Source organism: Neopsephotus bourkii, unplaced genomic scaffold (genome assembly GCF_033783945.1).
Source record: "Neopsephotus bourkii isolate Nb327-2 ecotype Australia unplaced genomic scaffold, CSIRO-AGI_Nbou_v1 NB_1765, whole genome shotgun sequence".
NCBI classification, from domain to species: domain Eukaryota; kingdom Metazoa; phylum Chordata; class Aves; order Psittaciformes; family Psittacidae; genus Neopsephotus; species Neopsephotus bourkii.
The window spans coordinates 10,352,751-10,374,980 of record NW_026902239.1 but is presented as its reverse complement, the minus strand read 5'-3'; the positions used below and the strand labels follow the sequence as shown (position 1 = coordinate 10,374,980).

At 40.7% G+C, this 22,230-nt stretch overlaps 1 protein-coding gene across 4 annotated transcripts in view; it reads left to right on the top strand.

Moving 5' to 3' along the window:
• Positions 1-462: 462 nt before the first annotated feature.
• The window catches only part of NKAIN2 (sodium/potassium transporting ATPase interacting 2), a 551,406-nt gene continuing 529,638 nt past the window's right edge, over positions 463-22,230 (top strand). For 2 of the 4 annotated variants that reach the window (XR_009729245.1, XR_009729244.1), the window contains exon 1: positions 463-656. Coding sequence is in view for 1 of the 4 variants with exons in the window: in XM_061378426.1 (XP_061234410.1) it covers positions 603-656 (54 nt within the window). In the remaining 3 variants the exon portion in view is untranslated. The remainder of the gene's footprint in view (positions 657-22,230) is intronic. The other 2 variants (XR_009729246.1, XM_061378426.1) reach the window with 2 other exon arrangements.

Sequence of the window (22,230 nt, the reverse complement as noted above, 5' to 3'; positions counted from 1 at the left end):
CCCCCCCGCGGGAGAGCACCCAGGCGAGGGGTTTTCACTGCTGGGGCTGCATGAGCCCTACCGGGAGGAAGAGGAGAATAAGGTGGGGGAGCGCCTGTGCTGTGGCCAGGAGGAAAGCCGCTCTCCGAGCACAAACTGAGCTCAGCACCGCCGCCTGCCTTGCGTTGCTTTGCGTTGCCTTGCCTCGCTTTCCCGTCCCTCCCTCCTCTCCTCCTTCCCCCCCGCCTCCCTCCCGCCGCAGACGGCTGTGAGCCCTGATGGTTTGCGAGCGGAGTTAAGGGGGCAAACTTTGAAGCCCAGATGCCTCTGGGGCTGCGCGGCAGAGCGCGGCTGCTCCTGCAAGCACCTGCCGCCGCCCTTCCCCCGGCGCTGCCGCCCTCCGCGGAGGTGGCCGGCCCCGCTGTCGGCGGCCGCCGAGGCGGCGGGCGCTGCGGCCGCGGCTAGGGCGGGCGGGCGGCGGGCGCGCCCCCATGCGGGTCCCGGGCTGGGGCGCGCCGGTGGCGGCAGGCGGGAGCCGGGCGGTGGCCGGGCGGTGCTCTCCCGCCGCCTGAGTGGGCGCGGCGCGGGACGGCGCGGGACGGCGGCGCGGGGTGCCGGGAGCCATGGGCTATTGCAGCGGCCGGTGCACGCTGGTGGCGGTGTGTGGCGCGCAGCTGGTGAGTGGCGGCGGGGGCGGCCAGCGGAGGGGGGGGGGGGGTGTTGGGGAGAGGGAGCCCCGGGAGGGGGGAGGGTGGCGGCGGGGCGGCTCCCGCGTTGTCCTGATGGGAAGCCACGGGGCCAGCGCCCGAGCTCTGGGCGCGGGGCCGGGATGGGGGACCGGTGAGGCAGCAGGGTGGGACACACGGCTGCATTACAGGTAGTTTCGCGGAAGCTCTGCTAGGGAGGGCGCGGTGGGCGCACGGCAGAGTTAATAAACTCGGGCGGTTTTCCCAAGCGTTGACTCAACTTGGTACCTGATTTTCTCTGACAAGCTGGTATTTGGCCGGCTTTGTGTAAAGCAGGGACGCGGCCGTGTCAGGGGTGATGCACAGCCGGCAAACAGTTTGCCATACAGGTGTGTGTGAAGTTGTTCTGCCCGAGCTCTTATATCCACCCCCCTGTACCCACCCTTCCCCAACCTTGTCAGACTTAATGGCCAGTGGGTTTTAACGTTATGTCATTATGTTGTTACAGAACTAAACAAATTATATATTTATACTTACCTTTAGAAGAGACATGTGGTAGCACTTGTAAGCTCAGCTACCAGTGAAACTAGACTGAGTTTAAAAAGTAGACTCTGAGAGAACGATAACAAAGAAGCTGCCTAAAAATAGATCCTTTTAGCAAGACAGTGAGACCATGCAATTGTGTTGTAGCACCTTATAAGAGACTGGGTTTTAAGTAAAGAAAATATAGCAATATCTCTTCCTGTAATAGATACATGGGTTATTTTACTGTTGTGACATCAGATACATGATATATAGAATTCATGTGATTTGGATGCAGGGACATGCAGCTGAAGACCTATGAATGGAATATGCCCCATTTATTATTTTCATTAGACCAAGTGTTCATGTGCTGGAAGCACCTTTGTCAAGCAGTTAACCTTATAGCAGGGAGGAAATAATTCATGTTACTCCGTCCCTCTACCTTGTACTGAATAGTTTTGCTGAGAAACTGTTAGTCGGTATCAATAGCAACCAGCATTGTTGCCAATTCCTCTCTTGCAGACAGGTACTAAGAGAATTACAGAAGACAAAACCCAGTAGGTTTCAGGGACCAAAATCAGTAAAAGCAGTACATAGGGAAAAGATGTGTTAGCAGATCAGAAATTCAAAATGCCTGTGGTCTTTCTATCTGTTGTAATCAACCTTTAATCCTTTCATGTTCTGGGAAACATGCTATCTGTATATACCCACCTAAGTTATCCGATTCTTTGTAACTGCATGTGTTTTATCAGATGTGATTTATTCATGCACACTGTCTAAAAAAAAGAATCTTGAATCGAAGTAGTGAATTTTGAGTGGAATGGTAGGAATGTAACCTTTTCCAGCAATTCGGAAACATAAAATTAATCCCTGAAGTTCTTCATATCCATGTAAGTTTCAGAGGAATACCTCTCAGTTTGTTTTTTTGTTTGTTTTGTTTTGTTTTGTTTTTTTTTCCTTGCAAAGGAAACAAAAAATGGCTTAAAATGTACCTTTTACAGATAAAAGGTTGATTTTAATTATTTATTTTTTTCTTTAATGCATTCAGCAACCGGGGGTTATGATGACTATGAAATGTACTATTACGCTAAATTATTATTGTTCTGAAAGTCTGTAAAGGAAAATGTATTTGCAAACTCATGGTGAGAAAAATACATGCAAAACTCATGGTAAAAACATCAACGGAAGTGCCCCATAGCAGTGTATCAGCAGGTGGATAAGCCGGTAAGCTCATATAGAATTGTAACATTACCGTAAGCTAAAAGTGGCTGTAAACTACAGGGTCAAATACAGATCCATAGACCTATTTTAAAAAAGTAAATATTGTTTTCTGGAGTAGCTGAACTTTTGGCATTGTTTCATAAACTGAAAGCAAACTTGAAATTTTTTACTGAACAAGAAAATATGTGGTAGCAGCAACACAAACCTCTGAATCACACTCAGCCTGTATAATGACATTTAGCTAGATCCAAAGCAGGAATAATCTTTTACATGAGAAAAAAGGCTAACGAATGGAAAAAAAATGATGCACTTCCTTAAAATCATGTCATAGTCTTTCATGTGCCATATGCCATCAGGTGGGAACAGGTCATGAGTTTTAAGTCAGGGAGACTTAATTCTTCTAAGTAGGCCTGTGGGTGATTGATCAGTTGTCACTGCTTCTTAGGTAAAGGCTACTTAAAGGAGCAAATGCTGTCAAGATTCATCCTAGAATTAGCAGCCACGTTAATGCAGATGCAGGTCAGAAAGGAGGAAGAAGTTTTCTTGCCTGAGGAGATGGGCATAGGAGGCATTTCTAAAACAATAACCATACTTAAAAAAATGCACAAAACTTCTAGTGTGAAGATTATTTACTGATACCTGAGTTTTAGTTTTAAAATGGTCATACTTGAAGTAGAAAATACACTTCCGTTTGAGGGGAAAAAGTTTGTAAAAAGAAAGGTTTCTTCCATTTTTTTTAAATATTTTCTTCCATCTCTGCAGAGCTAGGAAGTGGTGATCTAATTTATCTTTGTAGGCACTGTACAATAAATAATATTGAGGAATACTGCAGTTCATTAGAGAAGCCATTGCATAGTGTACATGTATAAATGATGCAGATGTTGTGAATGGACCAAAAAATAGTGGTTGTTTCAAATACTGGTGCAGGAGTAGGGCTACATCGACTTGAGAGCCCCTGCACAAGCAGAATTATTTTCATAAATGCATTTTAAATGTTTATAGCTAAGGCAGCATACTGTACTATCAGATTATAAAAAACCTCAAGGAATGTTTCTGTTCTCAAAGGAATACTGATCATTACTCCCCTGCTTATTAACATACATATACCTTTCTGTTTGTGCTCTCATTTGTACTATGGAAAACAACCTCTGACAGCTCATTTTCCTTCACATTTATAGCCAATGAGAAGAATTAACAGCAAGTAAGAGCTAATTTTGCCGATTTTACAACCAAGGCATTGTGTTCTGTGTACACAGCTAATTATTTCAAAATATCTTTTAAGGTACTAATTTTGGTCTCTGTTGTCCTTTGTCCTCCTGGAGAGAACCCCAGGCATAGGGATTCTGTGTTTCTTCTTGTATGTCAACTATCCTGGTCACACTGAAGGCATTCTCTGCTATTGCGTTTTGTCCTTCAAACGTTTTTATTTTTGAGTGTCACCTTTTCTATTAATAGCTTGCATGAGTTACACTAATATCTTGTTGCTTAGTCTTTTTAATAGCAAGAGCAGCAAAGGTGAAACTGACAAGATTTATTGGGATTTGTAGAAAGCTTCAAGAACCCCATGGAAACCAGTTTGGAACTTTCTACATGTCCACTGTTGCTGCTTGGGAGAACTGGGAGTAGTGGTGAAACAGTAAAAAGTACGGCATGTTTTCAACCTAGAAGCTCTTTTCTTAAGTGCAGTGATGAGAAAGGACAACATTTCATCAGGAAACTTGAACTCTTCAGAAATCATTGCTTCGTTATTTCTGTCTGTCAGACAAGGATTGCGGTACTCTCAAGGCTAATTAGATGAGGGAGAATTTAGTTTTTGCACTGCCTTTTCTCAGTTTCTATCTGAATTTACTGAATTTATTTATGTAATTTTTTTGGTACATTTTCCTTGTTTTTTCTTTTTCCTTTTTTTTTTTTTTTGAGCTGTAATGCAGTTCAGATATTCCATGTAAATATTAAAAAATACGTGAAATTTGTAAGCAAGCTGCATCTATCCCAGGGGCCAGTGATTCTGAGGTATTCAGGCTGATGCTATAAAGAAGCATGTATTATAATGGGCACAAAGTCCCCAGTTTCTGAAAATCAGTGTTTTTCGCAGGTGTCAATGTATGTTTGCAGTCTCTCCTTATCCTCACTAACACCTTGCTGTTTGAGGCATAAGACACACAACCTGGTTTTATCTGTTTGTGAACTCTTCCAGTTGCAGTTCCGGCTGAAGCCTCTGCCCTGGTGTGTCATTGTGGCCATGCAGAATGACAAAGGGACCCAGATTTGATTCCTTTTGCCAACATAGGCCCAATCTTTATTTTTGCCTGGAGCTAGTGGAAAAAATGATGGAAAAACTAGCATCTTATATGGATATGTCCTTGTTCTGTGCTTTTCCACAAGTGAGTAATGTGAATTAAGAGAAAATTCAAATACTTTATTTCAAAAACTGTATCAACTGAGGTTATTTTTATACTTACCTGTGATACCAACATCCATAACCCCATGTTATTATTGCACACAGAGATATGAACTTGATCTGTGGCGAAAAAGAAAAGTGGTGGGACCACTCAAACCCAGGAAATTAATTACGTACAAACTGGGAAGTACTGCCTACCTAATGTCTTTTGTGAGTTCTTCTGACATCACAGAAGATGCCCGTAATCTTTATTGCACACTTGATATAAGTCTGAAGAGTGCCCTGTTCCTTTCAAAGTCTCATGTGCACTATAAAACAGTATGTGTAGCTACAGAGAACAGAGGGTGGTTCTTAGAGAAAAAAATCTGCATTAGTGATCAGTCCTGTAAAGTTTTGCCTTGCCTTTTTTAAACATGAACAGCAAATATCCTCATGTTTGTTCAGACACTTCAGGAATGGGGATCATAGCAACTTCTAGCCTCTATCACAAATCTACCTACAAGGTTTAGCACAGTTTAATACTATGAGTATCCTTGCTTGGGGAAAGACCCGTGTTTTAACAGTTTGCAGGTTGAATTGTCTCTGGACCTTCAGGGTGTGAGGTTTACCAGATTAGGGTGAGGTCCCTCTAAGAGCAAAGTCATGGCATTCACACCAAATCCTCCTTAGGATTAGCTACTATACAGGTTTATGTAATGAAGAACATATTTTTGTTAATACAGGCTCTTACACCACGCATATCATCAGGGTATTTTCCAGTAGTACGCGAAACCACTTCATTAGTGTTTTCATCATGTTTGGCTTTTCTTGTTTAAAATTTTTGTCATAGGGAAGCAGTAGTGATTTTTTTTTTTTTTTGTGTTTATGCTTTTAATTGCTGGGGTTTTGGGAGGGTTGTTTTTTCTTTTTGCATGTGTGTTTTAATTGTGTTTCATTATCACTGTTGCCAGTAGTTTTTCAGTAGCAGCTGTAGGAGAGAAGTGTTTGCAGTGGAAAATTCTGATGACATGTACATGTTCCTACATTTTCTGCTAACAAAAGGGGAATTAAAGGCATGGGCTTTCCGCATGGAATCGAAAGTTATGTTGCTGCTCTTAGACTGTAGATGTGTAGGTTTATCAGTCTACAAAGACAGTAGAATTGTTTTTTGTGTTTTAGATAGTACTTAAATATTAAGTACTGCCTTTGAAATTGTGACTGTGTCAACAACTTGTGTCTGTGTTATCTTAAAAGTTCTGCTTCTTGCTTTGTTTCAGTTGCAATAGGAAAGTGTAAGTCTTAGTTTCATTGTATCCAAAACTATTGTGGTCCTACTAAGCAGTGGAAAGGAGACAGTCATGTGCATAGCAGACTTTCCACAGATGTATGTTTGGAAGCTATTGTGTAAGGAGATTTTGAGGTGTTGCTAGGAATATATAAAACAGGGACTTGATCATGAATTCAGAGATCTAGCATCTTTTATTGCTATGAAGGAAATATGTAGCAACCCTTTTAGCTTTACGTGAGACCTTGGTAGAAAATAAACACTCTCTATTCTGTTCTTGAAATAAAATACTGATGATTCATAACCAAACTGTTTGTTGTTTGATTTTGGTTTGGGTTTTTTTTTGTTTGTTTTTTTTTCCTGGTAACTAGAGGTTGAAAATAGTGATGCATACAAAAAATGTATGTCAGAGGTAATGCTTTATTATGTCATTTAATTTTAGTATCTTGATGTTCACTATGAATAGTGCAGTATTACTTTTTGTAGAAGTGTGAATGAATAATAATTGTGAATGACCAATTCAAGAAAAGCAAAGTATGTTGTTTTAAGTTACAGGAGTAAAAGATTCAGACCAGCTGAATAGCAGGTTTAATTCACTACCTGTTGAAACTGAACTTCTTCAGAGTTCAGTGAGCAGACTCAACATTCAGATACTGTGATGATGGGTAGGAGAGAAAGGCTTAAATGGGTTGAGAGGAGCTGAATAAACTACCTGAATATAAGGACCTAGAATATCTAGTGAAGTTACTTTTCTTGTATAGCCGTGAGAAAAATCTTTGATGGTAGGAGTTAATTTCATATTGACACAGATTTGAGCTAGCACCTTGAATGATGAGTGGCAGGGTGTTTTCTTGTTTTGTTTAGTTTGGTTTGTTGTTTTTTTTTGCTTTTGTCCCATCCCCCATTTCTTTACAAAGAAGTATTAAGTAAGCGTTTTTAAAAGACACTAAAACCTCTCTGTATTCAGTGAAGAGAATTTTCTCATTTTGCAGTCAACAGAAAGGAACAGGTTCCACTGCAGAACAGTTCAAAGCAGAAACTTAATGTTTGGAGTCAGTAGTGACTTTATTGTCCCAGGCTGAGCTGTGGACATGTGTACAATGCAAGGGCAGCAGATAAGTTTTGTAAGCTACTACTTGATTACTTTTTCCAGTAAGAATCTAAATCTGTTTGAGGTCTTTTCAGTATTCTGGTGCATCATATGACATGGGTCTCAGCATCTAGTTTCAGTTAGCATGAAGTTTTGACTCCCTGGATTTAGGGACTTAGATTCAGCCAGTATCTGAAAACTGCATTTTTGGTCCCATGGTTCACTGAGCTCAAGAGATTATCCTACGTGTAAAATGGCAAAAGAGATAGCTATGCCAAATGCTTTATAAAAAAAAGGTATGCCAGAAATCTTGACTTTCTGCAGGATCTTTAATTTCCTCTGTGGTCCAAAAAGGACCCTTCAGAGTGCAGGTCTGAGTTGACTAACATTATTTCTTGCCCTAAACTGTCTTGTAGATTTGTGCCTTAAGGGAAGCAGTCCTTCAGCTTAAGTAGGCTTCTCAGGAGGGGCTGAGAGAGGAGGAATCACATACCCGTTGTATACTCTTTTGCCATTCACAGTATTTCTTATTTACATTTTCCTCCTCTTGCATTTTCAGTAGTCACTAGTGGACTTTCTGGTTTTAAAGGTGACTGGGATCTACATATTGAGAAATGCTGTTTTGGAAGGGTATTTATGTCTTTGTTGACTGCAGAAGGAAACTAAAAAGCCTGGCTTCACCAGGGCAATATCAGGTTTCGTCCATGCATCCCATAACAGCCCCTAAAAATTTAAGGCTAAAATCAAGTGGATAAAACAAATTTTTGCTGTCTTTGGGTTTTGGAGGTTTTTCTGTAGCTTCCAATGGGAGTGAGGAGGAAGACAGGGATGGCTGTAAATAACGTGTAATCATAAAAAATACACTGAAAACAGTATTTTTAATGCCTCAAATAGTTTATTTTCATCCAGAGTTTTTATTTATTTATTTTTTTTCAATTGTGGTGAGTAAAAGAGAAGGGCTGTGAAGTGCTGCCTGGGTCATAAAGTAGAATGGACTCTGTAGTTGAAATGACATTCACATTCCAGAGTTTATTTTCTCCCTTCTCCCCAGATGTACATGTACCAGCCGGATGGCACTGGAGAATTGTTTCAGCATTTTATCGTTCTATAGCCCTCTGATAGAAATGACATTTAGAAGAAAAATTACTGATTTCTGTGTTCATGTAAGAAGTAAACATGCATAGCTAATAGTTCTATTCACCACAGATCATACTTATGCATTTTTAATAAAAAGTTGATTTTAATTCATACATAACTTATGAGAATTGTTTATCAGTTCAGGGCTCTGCTGATTCCCACTTAAATGTTTACATATATCCAGATACCTCGAAATGTCTTTCATTTGAGGTTCAAATTTAGCTTTTATAGACAAACTTGCTTCTCTGCTGCCTACATGATGATGTAATGTATTTAAGTAATGCTGCCTATTATACTGATTGCTAAAATCAGTAAAAGTATCATTTATACAGCATAAATGATTCTCAGATATTCCTATGCTGTTTGAAGTAATATCTTTCTAACATGGTTTCTTTGGGAATTTATTTATTTTTTATTTTTTCCCCTCAGCTGGGATGGTGGACTTCATCTCTTGTGACAAGTCACCAGTTACATGTAACTGGAAAGTTAACAGTTATATGAATAGGAATAAGAAAAGTCTGTTGTATCCTATATTCATACCATAACAGGTTGAGGTCTGGTTTCCTCCCCGTTCTTTTTCTTATGAAGGAGCTCTCATTAATAGAGTCTTGTACGGAAGGCAGCATGTGAGGTTAATTCTATTATTTCTGAGAGATGTGTTGAAATTATGATACCTGTCATGTTTTTCTGTCATGTTACCTTTCAGAAGGCAAAAATGCAGGACCATCTGCAGATGGTGATGGAAAAGTTCACGCTACCTCATTTATACATATAATGAATATGCTCTAAACTACCTTACGGAGGTGGCTGCCTCCTTCCATCCACTGTATAGGGATCTTTGAGTTGCTGCCCAGTTGGGAACAGAACTGGAGCTTCTCTTCTGCGTGTACCTCTATTTACTTCATTATATTGTTAAGCCTGCTTATCTTTGTACAAAAGAAGTGAAGATAGACTGTGGAACTTGGAGAGAAGATAGACTGTGAAACTTTTGGTTTTTTGAGTGATGCATAATAGTACTTCTGTATCAATGGAAGTCATGCTAGAGATCTAGAACAAGGGGCAAAGGGCTGCTCCTGTTCACTCTGAATAGCATGTACTGTCTCTCTGTGTGATCCCACAATAATGAATTAAATTGGTCTAAAAGAACAAGATAGAGATAAAGGGTCTTGAATCTAAGGTACTGATGAATACTTGTGTAAGAAAGATTAAGTGTTTTAGGAAATTACGTAGCTCCTTTCGAGGTGATTCACACCATGGGTCAGTTTACTAAAATTCCTTTAAACTTCTTCATAGACTACTAATTGGCCCTCAATTGAGTGTATTCTTTTTGTTCGAAGATAGAAAGCTTTTGTGAAGAAAGGAAAATAGATGCTACCATGTCTCTTCAGAACAATGCATGGATCTTTTGAAAGCCGTTCTTCAACAATTAAGCAAAATGTGAAGTTTGCAAATTTTTTGCCATGACCAACAGTGGCTTAGCATTTTTCATTATGCTGTGGTCACAGTTTCTGTGGCAGGCTGTTCTATTACAGAGCACAGAAACAAAAGGAGAAAAAAGCCTGTTGTGTGTCATTGTTGCCTTAACAAAGCCACAGATACATTCAACTCAAGATACTGTTCATTGTGCACTTGAGCCATCAGTGACAAAGGTGCTGTAAGTACCACTGGCTATCAGGCAGTCATATGTCATAATATCACTGTTCAAATTGGCAGAGCAAATGGCAGTAAAACAAATGAACGCATTAGCAGCTAAAGGAATGCAAAAGAGTAAGAGGCTTGTCTGGAAAAGAAAAAAAGATAGAAAATATGGCTGTTGTAAAGTTGATTTTCCCTTTTTTCTTTCTTTTCTTGAATTTATTTTTAAGTTCTTGGCCATGCCTGTCTCATGTCCTTGAGGCTGGTTAGCTTTTATTTTCTTTGACACTAGTAGCAGTTACAGGCAGTGACAGCAGCTGGTAACAAGCCAGATGATGGCACTGGTAGTGTTAACATAAGACATGGACTTCAGTGCTTCCTGAAAACAGAGCTCATTGTTTTGGATTTCATCAGTCTGGCTTTCCTGAGTGTGGAGCTGGCAGTGAATTTGGTACCACAAAAACCTGGAGCTGGATGCAATATACCGCAATTTTTTTTTTTTTCTTTTTTTTTTTTTTTTTTTTTAAATTAAAGCCATCATACAGGGGTAGGGTTGTAATGGCAGGTACAGGAGAAAGCTGTTGGCCTCAACAGCTGGAAAGGATGGTATTTTCTGTGTTGTGCTAAACTGCTTTTTCAAGTGCATAATAAAAGTTATTTATGGACACTGATAAAGTGGTATCTGTTGTGTAATATCACAGATAGGCATAAGGACAATAACAAAAGGCAGCTGGTTAGTAAGCCAGTGCTGCAGAAATGTGCTGTTCTTTGTGAATTGAAATAAAAAAAAGTGTGTAGGGGAATGATGTGGGTTTTTTCCTGGTTCCTGGCATTTTGCAATCATTCTTGCTTTGCAGTGTGCTTACGAAGACAATTATGTGGATCCCATGTCAGTATTATGTTTGTCATGACTAGCACCTTACTAGAGGACAGCTGCTCTTCTTTGTCCAGCACATATATATAACTACCACTGACAACAACAGAAGTTATGAGTGTAACCCTCCTCTGTGTTACACTGACGAGGGATTCTGGAGCTCTCATGGTTTTAGTTAATTAACTCCAGGAATGAAGCAGTGATGGATCTGAGACTTATTTACGTGCTTGTTCCAAGTGCTGTGCCTGTAAGATTTTGAACTTCCAGCAATTATTACTTGGCCCTTGTAACAGGTGAGTAAGAAGGGTGCTGTCCAAATACAGAAGCATCTGAGTCTTTCAGGTTGTGCTGAATACCTACACTAGAAGGCCAGATATTCAGGTCCCTATCAGCTTAGGGCAGCCACAAGGAAGACTGGTGTGCTGTGGATATTTCTAAGTTGTTAAGCGCTTTATGGTAACTCCTTAGTCTCTCTCTCATTCCATCAGGATTAAAAAAGGGGTTTCAGTGGATTTCTCCAAAGTTCCTCAGATGCTGTAATGGTGGTTTGGTCACTGTCACTTCTGCTGAGAACTGGACCTGTTTGGAACAAAGAAGAATATAGATGTGGCACAGTACCATCATAAAGCCATTAAGAGCTAATGTAAACTCACCCAGAGAAAATCATTTGCAGTGAACTAGGTTTGTTGGCCATATCAAATCCAAGAACATATTCTCAGGAGCCACCTCTTGGCATTTTAGCTGTTGTAATGAGTTACATGTGTGCAGTCTTAAGCGCTTGCTTCTGTCAGCTCAGATCTCCATACCTCATAGTGGGTAGCTCAGACTGGCTTAGGGAATGTAAACCCATGCCTCTGTGTTTATGTAGCTTTCTCGCTTGTTGCTGTTTTGTGTTTGCTTTTCAAAATTTGAGTAAATTGGAAGTTCTGCAGTATTTGGGGGGATTTTTTTTTTGAAGGTGAAATCTCTTAGTCATAAAACTGCAGCATCTCTTCCAGACAGTTTCCTTACTAATTTAAGACAAGACAGTTATTCGGAGCTACAGTGATGAATGGATTGAACAATTAATATTTGACATTTCATTTTATGATTACACCATTTAAAAATAGCTGGCTTTTGACATGCTGATAGTGTGTTTTTATATGAACTGGAAAACCTAGATTAATAGTAAGTTCCCTGTTGCCTTTTAGCTTGATGTCTCTGGAGAATGACCATAGTCTAGATCCTAGCTGTTCTGATGTTCAGCGCAGGTATGGAAACATTCAATAAAGGTGGTTTTGGAAGGTGGGGACTTCATTACCCTCATAGCTGGACTGGTCAGGTGATTGAGAGAAATGTGGAATAGCATCACAGTCAGTGATAAACTTTAAAAGGAAACAAGTTTTTAATTGTCTGGGGTATTTTTAATCTCTGTAAAAGTGAAAACTGGTGATACAAACAGGTGCCAGAAAGGTAGTTTAGAACCTTACTCTCTGAGGCAGTTTGGAAGAATATATCGGAGATACCAGCCTTGTATTTTAGCCTCTCTAGATGTCAGGAGAACTTGATTTCAAGCTTCTGCGCTCTGCACCCCAGGCCCACCTGCACGATTTAGGACACGATTTTGCTGCTCTAACAGATGTCTCCCTGTGTTGCTAGTGCCAAGCTGTGGCTGGGATCTGGGGAAGACTGATGAACACATACTCGGTGTCCTCTCTGTAAGCTGTGAATGGTGGCATCCAGAGGGCCAAGAAATGCTGGCACTGTTCTTACCTCAACACAGTGATGGCTGTCGAGTTGGCCACATTCTTGCAGTGCTAAATGATTTTACAGTGAATTGCTTCAACTGCTTATCTGCATAATCCAGCAGGAAGGTGGAGGGAGGAGTTTTGTGCTCACTCAAAGACTTGAGACTCTGGCACAGGGTTCTCTCTGGTCTTCTTTAGCAGAGAGTTGTAGTTTAGAGCTTTTATCCCATTTTGAAGATGTGAAATATGTTGAGAGGTGTGTGCTGAGGCATGCTTACTGGGGGAAGGAATGAGTAATCTCCCAGGACCATTTCCGTGTGCAGTATCAACATGAGTATGTGATGAACCTGTCTCTATGAATGATGTGGTTCCTGAGAATTCTGTCTTCCTAACTGTGCACATCTTTCTTAGAGTAGCATGGGTTTCTTACATAAAGTTCAGCCTAGACGCAAGTGATCAGTGTATGATGGTGGGTAACTATGCAGTTCCACTGAAAGTATGGTGCTCTACATCATAACCATCCTAAAACTTGTATAAGGTCAGTATGCTAATGCAGCCACCTGAATCGCTTTAGAACTTCAAATTTCATAAAGGTAAAATGTGCTTAGAGAATATTTTTTAAAAGGTCAGAAAATAAACTTCTTTTTTTTTTTTTTTACTTCAGTTGAAATTCAGCAGGTCTAAGGTTAAGGTGAGGGATAAAATAAATCTCTAGAATTATGTTATACTTGGCAGAATATTGATCAGTAATTGTCTTGACAGGAGCTGATGGTGAGCTGAAAAGCAGTTTTACAAATTTACAGGAATATGTTTGATTCGCACTTCTTGTTATTATGTTGTTCTGGCTAGATTTTTGGTCCACACTTTGCCTCCACATTAATGTTTCAGGAATATTAGACTATCCTTATTTATTATTAGACATAGTTTAGAAAATTCTGTCCTTCAGTTAATATTCCTAATATGTAAGAAAATAAATGCTTCCTTGGGCATTATTAACTTACTAATTTAATGAAGAATGTTTTACACGGTGGTGGGTTTACGAAATACCCACACTGTGGGTAGTGGTACCGTAAGGAAGTTGGCCCTGGAAAGGGAAAGCACTTTCCATAGGCATTTAATAATCAGTTAAGGAAGATGTGTATCTACAAAGTTCTTACCAGAAGTCTCCGTATGATTGCAGAAGTAATACAAGGTCTTTCACTAACCAACTGGCATGATCTTAAAGTAAGTATTCCTAGTGTGTGTTACTGGAGATCTTGGAGAGGATTTTACCTCTTTTTTTATTTGCCATAGTTTCCCATCCATGCAAGCACCTGAGGAATTCCCACCAGCAACCTCAGCACCTAGGCTGCCTATCAAGATGATGGAGCCAGGCAGGTGCCTCAAGGGGGGAATTCACTGCTCTTTGTCAGCATTTTCAAACTTAATTGAAGTGCTCTAAATGATGCTCTGGATGAACCAGCACCTCTACCAACTTGATAGAGAATATCAGGTCCTGAGTTAGTATGTAGGGTACACAGAGTACCTATGCTCTTTCTGCCCCCATGCAGAACCTACTCCACGGTAGGAGTAGGTATATAATTCTTTGTGCTGAGTGTGGAGTAGGTTAAAATACAGACTTTTTTTTTTTTTTTTTTTCCCTCTCTCTTCTCCCTCCTCTGTATTTGCTTTCAGTGCCTTCATCTTTGTAGTGAGCTGTGCAATAGCACAGACAAGCTCTCCTTGTTAGGCAGCCCATGATTTGCCTGGACCAGGTGTAGGGCCCTAGTCTCTTTAGGTGGCTTGCTGACAGAGGATCTGGAGAATAAAGTACTCCTTTGCAGGGGGTGTTATCACTTACCTTGGCAGACATGCTGCATGATGGATGGAATGTGCTGCTTCTGAAGCAGGCCAGGTCTAAAGCAAAGCAGAACTGAAAGGTAGTTCCCTCCTGTTCCCTTCAGTCACACACATTCTGCTATAGCTAGATTTGTTAAATTAGAGCATCTCCTTATGGATCTGCCCAATACATCAAGAAAATAAAACAAAACCCAAAACAAAACCAAAAAAGGAGGCTATTTCTTCAGTCTTGTTTATGTAATAAGATGGATATAATTGTAAATAGGAAAGCTATAAAATAGAGTTAATAAAATTCATCCTTATAAGGACTATTTACCTTCATAATTGTGACTGAGTCTCTGCTTTCCAAGAGCTGACAGGCACTAATGGAGTATCCGAGAGCTATTTTCTTTCATACCCTCTCTTTTGTCAATGTTCATATCTTTTTACTGCTTAGGTTCTACTTGTATTACTTCCTTTGAATGTTGTGATAGTGGGAAAAGGTACATAGAGCCACTGCTTAATTGATATTTTTTGTATTAGCTTGCCATCTGCTGCTGCTGCTGTGAGAAATGTTGCTTGTACAGCTATGGACTAAGCTCTATAAGCAGCATGAATTGCCTACTAAGTAGCTACTAATAAATATGAAATATTTCTGAATAGAATCACTGTGGTTCTTTCATATACCATTGAGTCTTCATGAGTCTTGATTGCAGTTAATCAGTGAACTGTTTGGTGACAAGGCAATGTATTGCCAAACAAATCCACCAGTATTTCACTGGACTCTTGTCTTTGTTCCCATAGGTAACTGTGGTTAAACATGTGAGAGAATATCAGTTCTCTTGTAGAAAAAAAGAAGAAAAAGAAGCAGAAAGGTTCTCCAAAATACTGTGCATCTTGGGGAAATGCATCTTTAGTGACAGAAAATCCACTGACAGTAAGTGAACAGAATGGCAGTAAAAAGCTGACTGAATTCAAGAAGTGCAGTTAGGAAATAAGAACTGGTATCTGACATAGTAACAGAACCACACTGAGAAGTGGGGGTGCAGGAAGGGGAGGATCAGATGGAGGGAAGAGGAAAGAAAGAAAATACATCACAGATTGGACTGATTTTGAATTCAGGGAATTTAATTTCATGGAGATGTCTTTGCCCTGGACCAACCACTTTTTATACTGCTCTGAAATCCAAAATGTCAAACAGACTAATGTTTTGTGGTGTTTGTTGTATTTTTTTTCCAGAGATTTTTGGTTCATAAGAGATAAAAGGGCTGAAGGAAGCCTGCCAGTTTGGAACATTTGTTCAATATATGGATATATAAACAGGAAATGCGTGTATGTTTATCTAACAAGAAATAAATGGGTATGTCTCAATGTTGTGGCAGATACTTGATGTCAAATTCTTATTTAAAGCAGTGATGTTTCAGGTGCTGCTGTTGTACTTCTGTGCATGCATGATGACAGGTTGTTTAATCCCAACCAGACAGCTTGTTCACCCACTCCCCCCCCCTTCTTGCCCTCCCCCTACTCCTGGAGGGACAGAGAGGAGAATCGAAAAGAATGCAACTCCCACGGGTTGAGATAAGAACAGTTTAGTAACTAAGGTATAACACAAATCACTACAGCTACCACCAATAATAATAATGATAAAGGAAATAACAAGGGAAGAGAATACAAGACTTCATTGCCAGGTGACTGATAACTCGCCCCCCCAGCCCGACCAAGCACCGACCGATACCTCCTCCAACCCTGCAGTCCACTAGCCCTTCTGGGTAACTCCCAGTTACCTCCAGGGCATGATGTGCTGTGGTATGGAATACCTCTTTGGTCAGTTTGGGTCAGGTGTCCTGTCTCTGCTTCCTTCTGGCTTCCCCTCCTCCCTGACAGAGCATGAGGCTCACAAAGTCCTTGGCCAAACCAAAACATCATTGTTTTCAGCTCTGTTCCCAGCCCGAAAGTCAAAACACAGCACTGCACCAGCTACCAAGAAAGAGAAAAATGACTGCTACTGCTAAACGCAGGACAATGACACTGTATTTCATGGAATTGGGGACTTTCAGAGAAAAACTCGCATGCCTCTACAGCTTGAGTTGGAAAACTGGACTTCTTGGGGAAAAAGATGAGTAGATGTAGCTTAGGCACAGTCAGAGTCTTAAACTATATGTTGAATAAAGGATGCATATGAATGATAGATTGCGTATCCATTTTCAGCTCAGTGTTGCAACAAAGGAGATAACAGCTTAAGCAAATATGCCTGAATGAAGTCATAGCTCTGAATGTGTGTGCTGTGAGTTTTTAAAATAGAATACTGTTGAATTGAATAAAGTCATCTTCACCTACGCTGCATGGGTGGTACTCAAGACTTAGGGAGAATGGATGATAAATCTGATACTAATGGAAGTATATTAGAAAGAGAGATGAATTTATCTTGGTGCATGTGTCAGAGGTGAATTTGTCTTAAGCAGACCTACAGGCTGAGTAGATGATAGATGTTTCATATTTATGTCATCGAATTAAATGGGAAAGGTCATTACTTTTGCTACTTTCTACTATTATTGTCAATGCTAGACTTCTAATTTGAGAGGAAGAAGAAGGAGAGCAGAAAAAAAGAAAAAGGAACCAACCTGGGTAATGAGTGGACGTGGCAAGACCCAGGACCCTGCTGGGAACACAGAAATACAGAACTGTTCAGAGGCGGTGTAAACAGCAGAAGTGAATACATATGGAAAGCACCAGCTTCTGAATCTTGCTAACCAGAGATCTCATCGGTTCTGTCCCTTCTTTAGACGTATTAAGGCAGTGCCTGGCAAAACAGGGAGGTCTGTAGAGATAACAGGGGTGGACCAACTGTCATATGCACACAGGGATGTCTTTGTTATGCCAGTAACCAGTATTGCTGACCATTAGTTCTGATGTATCCTTTGGTGGAAAAATACTCTGCATTTCTGTTCATCCCAGTCATCAGTGGCTTGCTAATCCTAGGAGAGAAGTCAGCTGAGCCGTTTGAGTGGTGTGGGTGGAAAAAACTCATACTTTTAGCTTATGTGCTGTAGCAGCAAGCACATGCACTTAAAGTTCATTTTGTAAAAAATCCTTAATATGCTTAGCCCAGTAGCAAATCTGTAGTTTATATTGAATATATTTAGAGTCTACTAAAATTCAAGCTAGTTGCTTGGTTTCTCTGAACAGGGTGAGAGGGGCAGGTACAAGTACTCCTGGGGTGATGCTGGGAATGGGGAAGGTGTCTCATCCCCCTTATGGGCTGGGTTTAGGTGTCCACCCACATCTATATTAGGCATCTGTGTGGGTTTAGGATCCACACTTGCCACCTGTACTGGAGTCAGGCACTGAGATTGCTCTTTTCCTACTGCAGGAGGCTTGGTCACTTCTGTCATGATGAGTCTGGGGAAGGAGTGGTGGCAGCTATAGTGCTGCCAATTTTTCACATAGTAACTGAGTTGCTATTTTGTACACAAGAAAAAAACATCCATTCATTGCCCTCTTAAGTGGACTGGGGCTGAAGCCTTTGTTTCTCAGCCGTCTTGAGAGAAAGTACCCTTGCCAGCAGCCCTGGGGCAATGGGAGCATCTATCCATCTCTGATTCAGTCTGGGCCAAGAACAGGACAGAGTAAGAAAACAGAGACCTGAACTCCGTATGTGTGAAATAGAAGAGTTCCCTAAAGAAATGTACCTGAGCTCATCTCCTTGGACTGCTTGTTTTCTGTGATGGAGCTTATAGCTCCATCATGCATAAATAATATTAAGAGTAGCTCTATACTGGGAAATTGTTTAGTGTAGTATTGAGTCGGGTAAAAGTAATCTCAGTCACTTGCCCAGGGTTACGACATCAGTCAGCGGGAGATGGATCTGAAACTTTTAACGCTTAATGCTTTCCCTTTCAGGAGAGATCTTCCTTAATTTCTTCTTTAGTAAAATGGTTCAAAACTTAGTTACACTAATCATTGCTGTTACCAAAAAATTAGTTTCAGGCCCCAGGACAAATGCATCTTCATGAACCAAAAAGTCTTACAAAAAGCATTAACTAAACTCCTGAGAAGATCCCTTATGAAAACTACTTTTATTACAACACCCAAGTTGTTTTGTCAGGAAAAGCAGGCTTAAGGTAGAAGGATCAAGCATAACTTTTTTTTTGTTTGTTTTTTGCTTGTACTCAAAGATGTGGTTGTTCCTGTCATCAGTAAAAAAGCTTTGCAAAGGGAAATTTCTTCAGCTTGCTTTCTTCTGCTACTTTATTGGTCATGGTCTGATTTTATTCAGTGAGATTTTAAAGACAGTTTCAACAAAAAAGGAGTATACTTAGAGTTCTGTGTGCCTGGGAGAAATAATGAGTAAGTCTAAATCTGGGCAGCCAGATAACTGTTATTAACATCGCTCCTTTCTGTTCATTGCCTTAGCTCTGCACCCTCTCGGCAGAGCAGCGCCATGCCTGTCTAGCCTGCTGCAGGCTGAGTTTGAAAATCCCCTTCAGATGTGGTATACCACACATGAGGGGCCAACAGCAGTGCACAGGACCACCGGAGTGTGGTCTTTTGCCTTTAAGTATCCCTTTATGGCTCTTCTAGTTCTCTGAATAGCTCCTTACAGCAATTTCCAGAACAGCTAAAGATATTCTGGTGTTTGAATTGAGATTTTTTTTGGGGGGGGCTCATTTTCCTGGGTGCTCTTTTCAATGTCCTTGCACCATGTTTTTCACAAAATTGAGGTTTTGCTGACTGTTGTCCTGTATTCTACATGATCCTTTTCATGTAGATCTTTATCCTTGTTCCCTTCCAACTCGAGGTGTTCTGTGATTCTATGACTGTTCCTGGTATCCCACAGGCAGAACTGAGCTGTTTTCCTCATCTCTACTTCCCATTGGCTTTGTTGTCCTTTGAATCTGGGGTGGGGGGGGAAAGGATGTTATGGCTTATTTGTTGCATATCCATCCGATTAATGTTGCTTACTGCCATCTGCCAGACAAGGAAGAAAAAACACCAGAAAGACCCCCCCTTACAGTTAAAACATACTTCATTATGACCTACAGTCTTTCTAAGTGCAGTTCCAGGACTGTCAGATGAATGGTGTGCTTTCTGATCTTACCAAAGGTCAGTGATGTTTCTTCATGTTTCCAGTGTCTGTCTTTTCATGCAAGTGTGCTTTCAACAGATCAATTCTGAGTTTGTGAAAGCAAGACTCAAGGTTTTGAAAGCTGCCCCTGTTATCAGTCACCCAAGTCTGTTAACATTTAAATATAAAATGGACATCCAAATGCCTTTCTGGCAACTTTGAAAGTCTTAGCTTTTGGGAGCTCTGTTTCGATTACCAGACTAACAGTCCATGAAACCTGTGTATCAGCCAAGTGACTCAAGGAAATTATTGGTAGCCACCATTATGGTTTTGTTTTCATTGTCAAAAACATTAATGTAGTGGCTTTGCTATATTGCTTCAATTTTTCATCCAGACTGCCAGTAATAAAAAGTATGATCACTTCATTGGAAATGTGCTGCTTGTTGTAATTCCTATAATCTTCTCTTTTGTATTTTCTCTTCCTTTTTTTATTTCTCTTTTTATAGGCATAAAGACTAACCGGATGATGATGTTTGGCATTTGTAAAGTTTAGACCGCTCCTTATATTGGGCAATACAAAGCTCGATCATGGATCTTTTTCAGTCTTGATTACTTTTGAATTCAATGCCTGCAAGTATTAGAACTAATTTCTCATTACTCACTTATATTTGCAATTATAAATATTGTCAGAAAAGAAAAAATTAAGTAGAAATCATTTTTGTGGCTACTTTTTCATTTCTCCTTTTTTGTTAATATACCATCTCCCAGTGAAGTTTTAAAGTATATGTATCTGACTTTCTTTTCTAGAGGAAGTGATTAAATGTTATGTTAAATGTAATTTATAGAAACAGATGGGCAATTATATGCATATCAGGTACTATCTCAGTATCATTAAAATATATGCCTATAGGAGTGTTTACACAGGTACAAGTTATTCTCTCTTTAAGGAACACTGAGAAAGAGGTGGCTTGATCCTGGTTGGACGCCAGTTGCCACCAAAGCTGCTCTGTCAGTCCCTCCCTCAGCTGGACAGGGGAGAGAAAATAAAATGAAAGGGATTGAGATAAGGACAGGGAGAGATCACTTGCCAATTAACATCATGGGCAAAACAGACTCGCGGAAAATTAGTTTAATTTGCTAAATCAAGTCAGAGTAAGATAATGTGAAATAAAACCAAATCTTAAAGCACCTTCCCTCCCTTCTTCCCAGGCATAACTTTACTTCCAGGTTTATCTACCTCCTCCCCTCCAGCAATGCAAGGGGTTGGGGAATGGGGGTTGCAGTCAATTCATTGCACGTTATCTCTGCCACTCCTTCCTTCGCAGGGGAGTATTCCTCATACTCTTATGCTGCTCCAGCATGTTCATGGAGGACAAGAGACAGTCCTCCATGAACTTCTGCAATGTGATCCCTTTTCACAGGCTGCAGTTCTTCATGCACCCTGCCAGCATGGGTGCATTCCATGGATGCAAGTCCTTCAGGCACAGCCTACTCCATCGTGGGACCCTTCCATGAGGTGTAGTCCTTCAAGGATAGCCTACTCCAGTGTGAGTCCCCGAGGGGCTACAAATGCTGCCAGCAAACCTGCTCCAGCGTGGGCTTCTCTGTATCTCCACAGGGCCACAAGTCCTGCCAAGAGCCTGCTCCAGCATGGGCTTCCTACCCGGTCACAACCTCCTTTGAACATCCCCCTACTCTACTGTGGTGTCCTCGATAGGCTGCAGTATATGTGTTCCACCATGGACCACCATGGGCTGCAGGGGCTCAGCCTGCCTCACCATGGGCTGCACCGCTGGCTGCAGGGGAATCTCTGCTCTGGTGCCTGGAGCACCTCCTGCCCTCCTTCTGCCCTGATCCTGGGGTCTGCCAAGCTGTTTCTCTCACATATTCTCACTCCTCTCTCTGGCTGCGTTTGTGCAGGTGTTCTTCCACCATTCTTATCTCTGTTATCCCAGAAGCACTACTACCCATCGCTAATGACACAGGGCTGGTCTGCGATGAGCCTGTTTTGGAGCTGGCTGGCATTGGCTCTGTTGGACACGGAAGACACTCCTTTAGCATGCCCCTGCTACCTAAACCTTTCCACATAAACCCAGTATATACTAGTAGCTAGAATTTGTATATGAGGAAAGATTAATTTAAGAAAATCATAAAGCCAAATTTCTGTTATATTCAAAGTGTGTTTTCATTCTGTTTATCTAGCACATGCACAAGACTAGTTATACTGTGTTTGTGAATTTCATGTTATGACAAAAAATGTAGGCATTGATTATCATTGAGTCTAAAGAAAACAAAAATAATTATGGTGAAAAAAGACGAGGAATATCTTCAGTATTTGGAGACATCTGTCCTGTTAATTTTTATGGCAGTACTAAAGTTAGACTACAGCTGCGTTCTCCTAGTCACTATATAAAAATATCAGATAACGTAGATTCCCATCTGACAAAGCTGCCTGAGCGGTTATAGTAGTATGGAAATATAGGTAAATTATCAAAGGTTATAAACTTTACAGTATTCCTAGTCACCTGGAGAAATAGAAATACAGGCTGGAAGTGGTTGTCATTGGTGCTGACTCCTTATGTGGCCATTGAGAACCTCCTTAATTATGAAAGCTCTTCCAAGAACTGATTGGAAAGTAGAAGGATACTTTTATTTTGCCGTTCATGTTGCCTCATACTTTGCAGCCTAGAATATGAAAGATATATGGCAATCAATAAAGTATAAAAGATCTGCTTTTATATATTTGAAAATTTTCTTAAGGCGTATAGTTTGCTGCCAGTGATAATACCTGCTGAGATGGAAGTTCAGGTG